Below are 13,053 nucleotides of genomic sequence, written 5' to 3' on the forward strand. Positions count from 1 at the left end.
AATACCTGTATTCCCGGCTATTTAGGAGGCAGAGATTTAGGATGGCAGTCTAGGGCAGCTTGGACAAAGAGTTCACAAGCCTTTCCACATCAACCAAGAACTGGGTCCAATGGTATGTCCAGGTGTCAGGCCTAGCATAGGCCTAACCCCCAAGCAAGCCCATCTCTGCATCAACTGGGTTGTAGTGCCACCTAGAGGGCTTTAATTGGGAAAGGTGATCATTTGATAATAGAGGATCCAACACAATTTCCAAAATGTGGCTGGTGCCCCTTTGTCAACTTGGCCTGGGACACAGAGCTTAGCAAATACCAGGGACAGGGGAATACATATTTACACCAACCTCTCGACTTCCAGGGCCACCCTCCCCTTGGGACCCCATCTCCCCACACAATAAAGGGGAAAAGGGGCCTAACAGGAAATCTAGAAGCCACTTGACATATAGTACATTAGGACATACTACTCAATATACGGTTAATTAAAAAAATGACACATATTAAGGCACACTGGGGGTTGGGTGGAGGTGGACAGCACAGAGAATATTGAATATATAGACTTAGGACTGAATGGGAGATGAAAAAAATTAGAATTATCCTGTGTATATATTCTGTCGACATCCTCCACCAAATTCAAATAGAGCTTTGCTTTTGCTTCTCTTTTACTTAACATCTTGCAGCGGGTTTCTGATAGTTATTGTTGTATATATGGGTGCCAGTCCTGGAGCTTGAACTCAGGGCCTGGACGCTGTCCCTGCGCTTTTTCACCCAAGGCTAAGGCTTTTATCACTTGAGCCACGGCTCCACTTCTGGTGGATAAAGAGTCTCGCAGATGTGTCTGCTCGGGCTGGCTTAGAACCTGGATCCTCAGATCTCAACCCCTGAGTAGGTGGGATGACAGGCAGGCTTCCAGTCTTTAGATTTCACAGACCAGGCTGTGTCGGTTCCCACAGTTGTGCTGGGGGAAAACAGCCCTGGGAAAACGTGGCCCATGCGCGCACGCCCCTTTCCCGGTCCCGCCTTGACTCCGCCCCTTGGAAAAGCCACGCCCACCCCACAGGCCACGTCCATTCACCGCCCCCGATCCGCCCTGGCCCCGCCCTGTCACACGCCGGCCCCGCCCCTGGCCCCGCCCCCAGCCCCCCGCGCGCTCCAGGCTTTCCCCAGGGTCCTAAGCCGGAAAGTCTGAGCGCGCGACCCGCCGCACCAGCAGCCACATCCGGGAGGAGCTTTGGGCCCTGCGGGTCGCCGTAGGCTGCCGGGCCTTTTTCCCCCGCCCCCCCTTCAGCGGAGACCGGGAACCTGCGGCGGTGTGGTGGCCGAGGGCCGCGCGGCCTCAACATGGGCGAGCATGGCCTGGAGCTGGCGTCCATGATTCCCGCCCTGCGGGAGCTGGGCAGGTAGGGCCGCGGTCCTCCCTCCCCGGGCCCGGCTGACGCTGCGGGCTCCGCTCACCTAGCCGGCGGCCCGGGGGAGACTCGGCTCCGGGTCCGGGCTGGGAGCGTCCCGGTCGGGCGGCGGCACGGGGCCTCGGCGGTTGGTGGACCGTTGTGGGACCGTTGGTGGGAACCATTGCGGGGGGGGGGGCGGAGAAGGCGGGCCCGTGACGCCATCGGGGCGGGGCTTCCGACTGGGGGCGGGGCTTACAGGCCGCACTTTGCCTTCCGGCCCCGGGGGGGGCGGGGCCCCATTTCTTCCTCCCTCCCTTCCGTTCTGTTCCCCTCTCCCCGCCCCTCTCCTCTTTTCTCTTTCCTCTCTTCTTTCCCTCTCCCCCTCCCCCCTCTCTCTGTCTCTCTCTCTCTCTCTCTCTCTCTCCCTCCCTCCTTCCTTCCCTCTCTCCCTCCCTCCCTACCCCCCCACACCCCTTTCTGGTCACTTTTCTGCTTCCCCAAAACCTCTCTCTAAAGCCATGGACCGGTGGCTCACGCCTTGTAATCCCAGCTACTCAGGAGGCTGAGCTCTGAGGATCACAGGTTCAAACCCAGCCAGGGCAGGAAGGTCTGTCAGACTCTTATTCCTATGTCTCAATTGGTAGAGCACCAGGCTTGGGCACAAAAGCTCAGAGACAGCTTCCGGGCCGTGAGTTCAAGCCCCAGGACTGGCACTATAAAACAAAAATAACACACGCACACACCCCCTCATTCCTTATGTAGGAGACAGTCTATTCTTTAGGGTCACTCTGTTCAGGGACTGACTTTCGTGAAATCGCCCCTTGGAGGGAGAAATCACAGTTCCTGCTTTTCAAGCAAGGATGGTTCTGATCGCTGTCTAGGTCTTAGTTCATTGTAAAGATTTATTTATTTTTGCTTTTTTTTTTTTTCCAAATGATGGTACAAGTTCTTTTAAGGATTAAAAACTATTTAAGGGCTGGGAATGTGGTTTAGTTGTAGAGTGCTGGCCTAGTATGCATGAAGCCCTGGGTTCCATTCCTCAGTACCATATGAACAGAAAAAGCCAGAAGTGGTGCTGTGGCTCAAGTGGTAGAGCGCTAGCCTTGAGCAAGAAGCAGCTCAGGGACAGCGCCCAGGCCCAGAGTTCAGGCCCCACGACTGGCAAAAAAACAACAACAACCAAAACCACTTTATTTGTGTTTCAGTGCCACTCCAGAGGAGTATAATACAGTGGTGCAGAAGCCAAGACAAATCCTTTGTCAATTCATCGACCGAATACTTACAGATGTAAATGTTGGTAAGAAACCAATGTCTATATGAGCTTAACACATTAGACGGTTTCCTTTTCCATATGTGCAACATTATACTAATGTTTCTTTCCCCAAACATTTTGTTATAGAGTTGATACATGGATAGTTACAAGTTGTTGAGTATTGCTTATTGCTGTGATTTAGACTTTTAAAATTATTCTGTTAGCCTAATTAGTAGCATGGATTTGTATAACTGCTTGCTATGAATTCTTTCATCTTGTGTATTGCACAGAAAGTAAATTTCACTAAGTCTGACCATATGGCCTTATTTTGGCCACATGTTGTGCAAGTGAAACACGCACAACAGATGCCACCCCAAGCTCTTGAGGGTTGCTGCCTTTTTAAGCAGACAGAGTTCTGTGGGTTATCAACTCTTTGCCTATTTGTGATCATCTGAAAGATAAGCATCATCACCATGGCAAGAAGTTATCCCATCTGTCATCTACATTGCTAGTATAGAGTGACATTTGACTCAGGATTTATAATTTTCATTCCAAATTTGGTCCTAACACACATGATTTATAACCACTTAGCCTTTTTTTTTTCTTGGTGCCAGTCCTGGAGCTTGAACTCAGGGCCAAGGTTCTAACCCTAAGATTTTTTTGCTCAAAGTTAGATTTCTACCACTTGAGCCACAGTTCCATTTCTGTTTTATTTGATGCTTACTTGGAGATTATAGTCTCACGGGCCTTTCTGTCCTGGCAGGATTCAAACAGCAATCCTTAGAGCTCAGCCTCCTGAATAACTAGGATTACAGGCATGAGCCCCCGCACCTAGCTAGCCCTTCCTTTTTTTAAAGAGTAAAGAGGAAATTGCTAAGTTACACCAAAGAACTATACATGTTGATGTGTTTTCATATGGTACTCATTACATTACCTGCCTTCCCTCTGCTTAGCTAAATCTTCTTCATCTAAGAATTCCTTCATAGCACCTCCTTATCCTTATTCTAGATAAGTACAGTACCTGTACTGTGTTAGCATTATTAGTTTGTCACCTTCACAAAATTATGAGGTTTTTTTTTTGCCAGTTCTGTGGCTTGAACTCAGGCACTGTCCCTCAGCTTCTTTGTGCTCAAGGCTGACCTGTACCACTTGAACCACAGTGCCACTTCTGGCTTTTTCTGAGCAGGTTGTTGAGATAAGAGTCTTACGGACTTCCCTGCCTGGGCTGGCTTCCAGCCGCGATCCTCAGATCTCAGCCTCCTGAGTAGCTAGCATGACAGGCGTGAGCCACCTACCTGGTAATTAAGAGAATTTTTAAGTCTTCAGATTTCAGCATAGTATGTAACATGTTACAGGCCTATAGTTCATGATTGCTGAGCAGGATGAATGATAGATGAGTTCATTTAACTTACTGTATTTAACCCTACCATGTTACCATGAGCATTGTGCTAGATATAATAATTCTTTTTTTTTTTTTGTGCTAGTCCTGGGACTTGAACACAGGGCCTGGGCAATGTTCCTGAGCATTTGTGCTCATGGCCAGCACTCTACCACTTTGAGCCACAGCTCCATTTCCAGCTTTTTGATAGTTAATTGGAGATAAGAGTGTCACGGACTTTCTTGCCTCGGCTGGTTTTGAACCATGATCCTCATATTTCAGCCTCTTGAGTAACTAGGGTGATAGGTGTGAGTCACTGGCACCCAACTTGAATGTAATAATTCTGATTATTCCAGTCTACTTTTCTAATAAAATGCCTACTGTGTAATTTGTGAGACGTCTTTACAACAAATCTTTTGTTTTCTTCTTTTAGTTGCCCTAGAACTCATAAAGAAGACAGACTCTCAGCCCACCTCTGTGATGCTGCTTGATTTCATCCAGCATATCATGAAGTCCTCCCCGCTTATGTTTGTCAATGTGGATGGAGGCCAGGACCAAAGCGAGGCCAAAGGCAGCTGTGTTGGTAAGAGGCGCGCCATTCATGCGTTCATATGCAGGCTGCCTGGAACCTGCCTGCCCGCCCTGCCCTTCTTAGCTTGTCACATGGAGACGGTCATGCTCCTTTCCTAGGCGAACTTGCAGAAGCTCATCCAAGTAGTGGATGGCAGGCTCGGACCTTTCCCGAGATGCTCAACTACTATAATATATTAACAGTGTGTCAAAAATATACAATATAATATATTGTTAATGACGTTCATATCAATCTGTCATCTAGTTGGGCACCAGTGGCTCATGATTGTAATCCTAGCTACTCAGGAGGTTTGAGATTTGAGGAGCATAGTTTGAAGCCAGCCAGGGCAGGAAAGTCTTTGAGACTCTTATTTCTAATTAACCATCAAATAACACAGAAGTTAAGCTGTGGCTCAAGTAGCAGAGTGCTAGCCTCAAGTGCAAATGTTAAGAAACAGCACCCAGACCCTGAGTGAAAGCCCCATTATCAGCGTGTGTGTGTGTGTGTACCCACACACAGTCATCATGCATTTAGAATGAACACTTCTGAAGAACTTGTTTATTTACTGTGTTTTTTGTTTGTTTGTTTGCTTGTTTTAAAGAATTCAGTAACTGGATCATCACAAGACTTTTACGGATTACAGCAGCTCCATCCTGTCACGTCTTACACAAGAAAATTAGTGAAGTTATCTGCTCGCTCTTATTTCTTTTTAAAAGCAAGAATCCTACAATTTTCGGGGTCCTCACAAAAGAATTATTACTTGTTTTCGAAGATTTTATTCACCTCCACCAAAGAAATGCGGCTGGAGATATAAAAGAGTGGCCAGTGGTCATCTATAGATTTTTTAGCCAGTTAGATGAACACATGGGTTATTTACAAGCAGCTCCGTTGCAGCTCATGAGCATGCAAAATTTAGAATTTATTGAAGTCACTCTATTAATGGTTCTCATTCGCATTGTTGCAAATGTGTTTTTTAGACGGCAAGAACTCTTACTTTGGCGCATAGGGTGTGTTCTCCTGGAGTACGGTAGTCCAAAAGTGAAGTCCTTAGCAATCACCCTTTTAACTGAACTCTTTGAGCTCGGAGGACTACCTATCCAGCCAGCCAGCATGTTTTTTAAGTCACTTTTGGAATTATTAAAAGACCTTGCAGAAATGGACACTGACCAATTGCAACTGTACGAAGAGCCACTGTCAAAGCTGATCAAAACACTATTCCCCTTTGAAGCAGACGCATATGGAAATATTGAGCCAGTCTATTTAAATATGCTGCTGGAGAAACTCTGCGTCATGTTTGAGAGTGGCGTGCTTATGCGGCTCAAGTCCGATCTGCTAAAGGGGGCCCTGTGTCATTTACTGCAGTATTTCCTGACCTTTGTGCCTGCTGGGTATGAATCGGCTCTCCAAGTCAGGAAGGCCTACGTGAGGAACATCTGCAGAGCTCTCATGGACATTCTCGGGACTCAAGTAGATGAAGAGGTGAGTGGTTGCCCAGTTACTGGCTAAGGATACATTTTGCACAGGTAAATTTTCTGGTTATGTTCAAGTTGTAGCAATGAGAAAAACAATACATCTTTAATAATATGTCTATGGTTCTTATTACCTAGTCATGATCCCTGCTATAGACTTGTACTTTGACTTCAGAAGAATTCATTCAGAAGGCTTGTTTGTTCCATTGTTGATGGACTCTTAGTAGACCAGAATGCTTTCAAATAGAATTTGTGAGGCCTAAATGTGTTAGTTGCATTGTTCATTAAAAAGGGACTTAAATTCAGAAACTTTGATTACTCTGATTAGAATCATTCACGTTAAGAAAACCTGTAATTCCTCATACCATACCATGCCCTTTCTCATTGGACATGGTAGCTACGGATGTAAACTGAAATACTCTGGCTGATAATATCTGAAGCATGGAGGTTTAAACATCTTAGTTTAACTGCCAGGCACCAGTGTCTCATGCCTATAATCCTAGCTACTCAGGAGGCTGAGATCTGAGGATCTTGGTTCAAAGCAAGCCGGGCGGGAAAGTCCGTGAGACTCTTATCTCCAGTAAACCACTAGAAAACCAGAAGTGGCACTGTGGCTCAAGTGGTAGAGTGCTTGCCTTGAGCTGAAGAGCTGAGGGACAGCGCCTAAGTCCAGAGTTCAAGCCCCACAACTGAAAAAAAAAAATCTTAATTTAACTGTGTTGCTGCACTTGAGATGTGAAAGAAGTTAGTAAATCCTTTTCAGAATTTTTTTCTTTGTAGTATTTTGAGAGAGGGAAAAACAGTTGAGAGGATTTGTCTTCCTCCTTGTAAGACTGTATTGACACAGTACAGATGAAGTTGGAGGCTGGGTTTGCCTATGGCTGTGGAATAGTTTATCTTATAGAGAACATGTCACTAGTACCTGAGGCATTCATAAAGATTGTGCAATCATTTTGTTTTCTCAGTACTTGTTGGGTCCACTTTATGCTGCCCTGAAAATGGAGAGTGCGGAGGCGATTCCATGCTGGACTAAACAGGAAGATGGCAGCAGCACCAGTGATGAGATCTCTCCCAAAAGGCGCAGGCACAGTTCCTCCATCTCATCCCAAAGAGAATCAGAGCAATCCAAAGAGTAGGACTTCGTTCACGTGTGTGTGTGTGTGTATGTGTGTGTGTGTGTGTGCGTGCATACGTGTGCACACAAACTTGGCCTGCTGGCTTTCCCTTTGCTTTTTTGTTCAAAGCTGGTGCTCCACCACTTGAACTACAGCTCCACTTACAGTTTTTTGGGGGGCTTTGAACCTCAATCCTCAAATCTCAGCCTTCTGAGTAGCTAGGGTTACTGGCATGAGCCACTGTGCCTAACCCAGGTTTATGCTCCATTCAGTCCTTTCAGAAACCAATGTAAATAACAAGGAATTTTTTTCTAAGCGGACAGCGGAATGCTTAAAATATTTTTAATGATTCTTTTGGTTTATTCTAGTTCAAAACATTTCATGGCTAAATATAGTTACTGTGAATTTTTCACATATTTGTTTAATTTAGCTTTTAATATACTTGAAATATCACTGAAACTATGCATCAAGGAGGAGTTTTTCAAATGTTAACAAATCAATGATTCTATAATGCAGCCAAAGAATTGTCGTATTTGAGTCAGGCTGAACACTGTTTTAATTGTTGCTTAAATCTATCTTAGTATAGATAGAAGTTTATATTTCATTATAGTTCTTGTTTTAAGTATATGTATATAGTATATTTATGAATATTTGTATATGTGTGTATGTACATATACCCACTTTTATTTTTTTGATACCAGGATCTTACATGTACTAAACATACACTAGCCAGGCGCCAGCTACTCAGGAGGCTGAGATCTGAGAATCATGGTTTGAATCCAATTTGGGCAAGAAAGTACAGGAGACTCTTTTTTTTTTTTTTTTTTGGGGGGGGTCCGGTCGTGAGGCCTGAATTCTGGGCCTGGGTGCTGTCCCTCAGCTCTTCAGCTCAAGGCAAGCACTCTACCACTTGAGCCACAGTGCCACTTCTGGCTTTTTTCTTTTTTGCTTATGTGGTGCTGAGGAATCGAACCCAGGGCCTCATGCATGCAAGGCAAGCACTCTACCACTGAGCCACCTTCCTAGACCCCAGGAGACTCTTAGCTCCAATTACCAAAAAAAGCTGGAAGCAGAGTTCTGACTCAAGTGGTAGAGCACTAGCCTTGAGCTGGCTCAGGGGCAGCATCCAGGCCCTGAGTCTAAGCGCCAATATAAATTATATTGAAATAATTTATATTGAATTGTATATTTAATTGAATATACCCAAATTTATATTGAATAGTAATATCATTCTACTTGGTTATAATTAATTCTAGCCTGGATCACATGGATATGAGTGAAAAAAGCCTGCTCTGGAGTACACTGAAACACAAAGCTGAGGCTCTTCAGGCTTCCCTTGAATGTAATCTTGCAAAGAATCACATAACCGAGACTTTAGAAGGACTCACTGTTGTCTTACGGCTGGCTGCTCTGTGCACTGTGCACCGTTCATCAGACTACATGGAGTGGTAAACACCTTCTTGTGTTTTCTTGGTGGGCTTTCAGGAGACTTTATTATTTGCTCAATTTCTGTGACTTAGAACACATACTTTGAATGAAGTAGATCAGTTTCATCTCTTGCTGAGTGTCTATTAAATGCTGGCCACTGAGCTAAGTAGTAAGCTTACTAATCTTTACAGCCAAATCCATTCTCAAATCAGAAGAGTGATGGAAGCCAACATAAAGAGAACATAATGACAGTTGATTTGCATATTTTCATTAAATTGGCTTTATTGTAATAATTGCGTTTAACTTAAACAAGACTCATTTTCATCCTAATGTCTTAAAAAATGTATTCACTGCAGCCATGATTTCAACTGCCAAGACGGAAGCAAGAAGAATTCTCCAATGGCCATGACTTGGATGCCTTTGGATTTTTACTCAAAAGTGCTAAAGAGCTCTAGGAGTTTGTTAGAATCTGTTCAGAAGTCTGAATTGGAGGTGGTCATTGATAAAGTGGTGAAAATTTATGATGCTTTGATTTATATGCAAAGTGAGTAAGCTGTAAGACAGAATAATTTATGGCAGCGTAGAAATATGCTGTTTGGGGCTGGGAATGTGGATTAGTGGTTAAGTGCTTACCTAGTATGATGAAGCCCTCAGTACTACACACACAGAAGAGGCCGGAAGTGGCTCTGTGGCTCAAGTTGTAGAGTGCTAGCCTTGAGCACAGAGATGCTCAGGGACAGTGCCTAGGCTTTGAGTTCAAGCCCAGGACTGGCAAAAAAAATTTTTTTTAATATACTAAGTACAGAAATGTTAGTAATGAGTAGTTTTTCCTTGATATTGATTAAGCTTGTCAGTGATTTATTTTTTGTTGTTGTTAATGTGGAACTTGAACTCAGGGCCTAGATACTGTCCCTGAGCTTCTTTTGCTCAAGGCTAGTACTCTATCACTTTGAGCCACAGTTTCACTTCTGATTTTCTGGTGGTTAACTGGAGATAAGAAAGTCTCTGGTTCTTTGCTTCCCTAGGTTGACTTTGAAACATGATCCTCAGATCTCAGCCTCCTGAGTAGCTAGGATTACAGGTGTAAGCCACTAGTACCTGGCTAGTCAGCAATTTCTGAGTTTCACATTGCTATAACAGTCATTATTCTTCAGACAGTAATAATTTCCGCATAACTTCGAAGTGTTTTGATTTGAGAAGCTGAAGAGTGCCGCAGTCTTTTTCCTAACAAGTGCATAGCTGTGTATTTTTAAGTCACATTTAGTTTCTTTGGCTCATGAGACCAGAATTGTAGCTCAGTGGCAGAGTGCTTGCTTCACTTGAACAAAGCCCTGGGTTCAATCTCCAGAACTGCATACAACAACATTATTTATGACCCCTTAAATTAACAACCCCCATACCAGGCACTGGTAGCTCAGGCAGTAATCCTAGCTACTCAGAAGACTGAGATCTGAGGAGCGTAGTTCAAAGCCAGCCAGTCAGAAAGTCCATGAGATTATTTCTAATTAATCACCAAATAGCCAGAAGTGGAGGTGTGGCTCAGGTGGGAATGTGTTGGCCTCTGGTGAAAAGACAAAATCATGAGGCCCTAAATATAATCTCCAGTACACACACACACACACACACACACTCAGAGCCACACAGCCACCTGTACACACACACACACACACTTGGAGCCACACAGCCACCTGTACTTGATGTCCATTAAAATGCCATTCATATGATTAAGCAATAGATGTAACAGATGTCCTGTTGTGTGTTTCTGCAGTAAAACATTCATTTGAAGATGAGATTCTGGAAGATTTGTGTGGAATGCTCTCACTCCCGTGGCTTTCTTCCCTCTCTGATGATGACCCTGCAAAACTTCCTGCATTTGCCTCTCCTCTTCTGAGACTAAGCCAGAGGGTTTCTGGCAGCTACTGTAAGAGATCCCAAAATTGTTGTTTTAACGCATTTCTGTTATGTGGAATTTCTTTTTTTTTGTTTTTGTTTTTTTTTGGAGAGTCCAGTTGTGGGCCTGAACTCTGGGCCTGGGCGCTGTCCCTCAGCTCTTCAGTTCAAGGCTAGTGCTCTACCACTTGAGCCACAGCGCCACTTCCGGCTTTTTTTTTCTGCATATGTGGTGCTGAGGAATCAAACCCAGGGCCTCATGCATGCAAGGCAAGCGCTCTACCACTGAGCCACCTTCCCAGCCCTATGTGGAATTTCTAATGCTTACTTATACTTTTTTTCAGTAACAAAGGAGGAAAGGTATTTTCAATAATTCAAGAAAGAGTTGTATGGAAAGTAATAAAACAATACCCTCAAGGTTGAGATATACCCTTGAGTATCTTTGTTTTTAAGAAACTTGTGAAATATTTGAAGAACACACACAAAACAAAGTAGTGAGAATCTGCATTTTAACAGGATCCGGAGATTCCTATGCTCATTGAAGTTTGAGGTCATTAAGGTCACTACCAGAAGTAGGGTCCTGAGTTACAAGGTTTACACATTCATTCTGTTATGCTGTATTATCCTCCAAAGGTGTGCCCATTCACACACCCGTCTAGAGAATAGGAGAATTGCGCCCGTTCCACCTCTTCACCTATACATGACACTGTTAGTTTTGAAAGTATTTACTATTTAGGCTGGGCCAGAATGGAGCCTGTCTAAACTCCAGATGTGCAGGGAGCAGGAAGGTTGAAGCTGAAGGTAAGTTTGGGCAAAAAGGTAATGAGACTATCTCAACCAAACGAGCTGAGCATGGCAGTTGCATATCTGCAGCCCTAGCCATGTGGAGGGTAGAGGCAGGTGGATTGCTGTAATAAGACATATCTAAGACCCTCTCAGAAGTAACTAGAGCAAAACATGGCAGAGGATGGGGCTTAGGTGGTAAAGTGGCTGCCTTGCAAGCCCAGGGCTTGAGTCCACAACACAGGACTGCCGAAAACACCAAAGAAGAAAACTTTATAGAGAGAACTGTGTTGCTATTTTCTGTCTGTCAAGGTTCCTGATTTGTTTTCTGATAAGATTTAACTTAGATATTCTGTGTTATGTAACACAGAATATGTTATGTAACACACATGCATGTGTATTTCTATAAGTCAATTTTAACAGTTAGAAATCTAGTTTAATCCACTTCTTTATCTCTCTTTTTTTGTTTTGAAGCACTTCCGGCACTGTCACGATGTGTGTTTCTTTTGACTCTGTTTCCAAGAAGAATATTCCTGGATTGGAGAACAGCAGTTTACAGCTGGGCCCTGCAGAGCTCCCAGGAAGCCATCCGCGCCAGTTGTGTGAATGGATTTTTTATCTTGTTGCAACAGCCGAGTTCCTGTGACACAGTTCCCCAGATGCTTTTGTATGTATGAATATTTTCATGTGAATATATCACTCTGTTTTAGAACATAGTAATTCTTTAACCGTCTATGCAAATTACATCTATTGCTGAAAATACAAAGCAAGGACTGCTTTTCCTCATGTTGGAATTTGTTTTCCTACTAACCTTTATCTTTCCTATATTTTTGTCTTCTTTTTTGGTGGGGAGCAGTGGGTCGGTTGTGGGTCTTGCTTGAACTCTGGGCCTGGATGCAGTCCCTCAGCTCTTCAGTTTAAGGCTAGCTATCTACCACTTTAGCCACAGTAGCGCTTCCAGTTTTCTGATGGTTAATTGGAGATAACAGTCTCATAGACTTTCCTGCCTGAGCTGGCTTCCAACCATGATCTTTAGATCTTAGCCTCCAAAGTAGCTAGGATTACAGGCTTGAGCCACTGGCACCCAAGTGTCTTTTTGTATTTTAAGTAAATCTATCCATATATTAAGAAGTGAAATACATTGTCTTTTATCTCCCAGAGATAAAGTCAAGGACGATTCTGACATGGTGAAGAAAGAATTTGCTTCCATACTTGGTCAGCTTGTCTGTACTCTCCATGGCATGTTCGATCTGAGCAATTCTTTAGTGGAACCTGACATTGGGCACAGCCCTGTGGGCCTCTTCTGCAAGAATGTGAAAGCTATGTCTCAGATGAAGTGTTCTTCTTTCCAGCTGAAGGCTTCCATTTGCAAGCCATTCCTATTCCTCTTGAAAAAGCAAACACCTAGTCCTGTAAAACTTGGTGAGCCATTGTGACTGCCTTCATATTTCATTTTATTTTGTGGAATTTTACTATTTTTTGTCAGTTCTGGGGCTTGAACTCAGGGTCTTCCACTTGCATTTAGCTTATTTCACTCAAGGCTGGTGCTGTCCACTTGAGCCACAGCTCCACTTTCTCTTGTTCAATTGAAAACAAGAGTCTCATGGACTTTCGTGCCCAGGCTGGCTTCAGACTATGATATTCAGATCTCAACCTCCTGAGTAGCTGGTGAGCCACCAGTACCTGGCTCTAACAAATATTTTTTTTTTTTTTGTCGGTTGTGGGGCTTGAACTCTGGGCCTGGGCGCTGTCCCTCAGCTCTTCAGCTCAAGGCGAGCGCTCT

The 13,053-nt window shown here is 44.1% G+C and overlaps 1 protein-coding gene across 1 annotated transcript in view; it reads left to right on the top strand.

Annotated features, from left to right (window-relative positions):
- Positions 1–1,304: 1,304 nt before the first annotated feature.
- Atr (ATR serine/threonine kinase) overlaps positions 1,305–13,053 on the top strand; it is a 69,639-nt gene continuing 57,890 nt past the window's right edge. Inside the window, exons 1-10 of the mRNA XM_013029885.1 lie at positions 1,305–1,393; positions 2,590–2,681; positions 4,448–4,597; positions 5,187–6,064; positions 7,020–7,186; positions 8,426–8,617; positions 8,954–9,141; positions 10,366–10,518; positions 11,745–11,937; positions 12,430–12,692. Coding sequence (XP_012885339.1) covers positions 1,335–1,393; positions 2,590–2,681; positions 4,448–4,597; positions 5,187–6,064; positions 7,020–7,186; positions 8,426–8,617; positions 8,954–9,141; positions 10,366–10,518; positions 11,745–11,937; positions 12,430–12,692 — 2,335 coding nt within the window. The 5' untranslated portion in view covers positions 1,305–1,334. The remainder of the gene's footprint in view (positions 1,394–2,589; positions 2,682–4,447; positions 4,598–5,186; positions 6,065–7,019; positions 7,187–8,425; positions 8,618–8,953; positions 9,142–10,365; positions 10,519–11,744; positions 11,938–12,429; positions 12,693–13,053) is intronic.

The sequence above is a fragment of the Dipodomys ordii genome, unplaced genomic scaffold (assembly GCF_000151885.1).
Source record: "Dipodomys ordii isolate 6190 unplaced genomic scaffold, Dord_2.0 Scaffold124, whole genome shotgun sequence".
NCBI classification, from domain to species: domain Eukaryota; kingdom Metazoa; phylum Chordata; class Mammalia; order Rodentia; family Heteromyidae; genus Dipodomys; species Dipodomys ordii.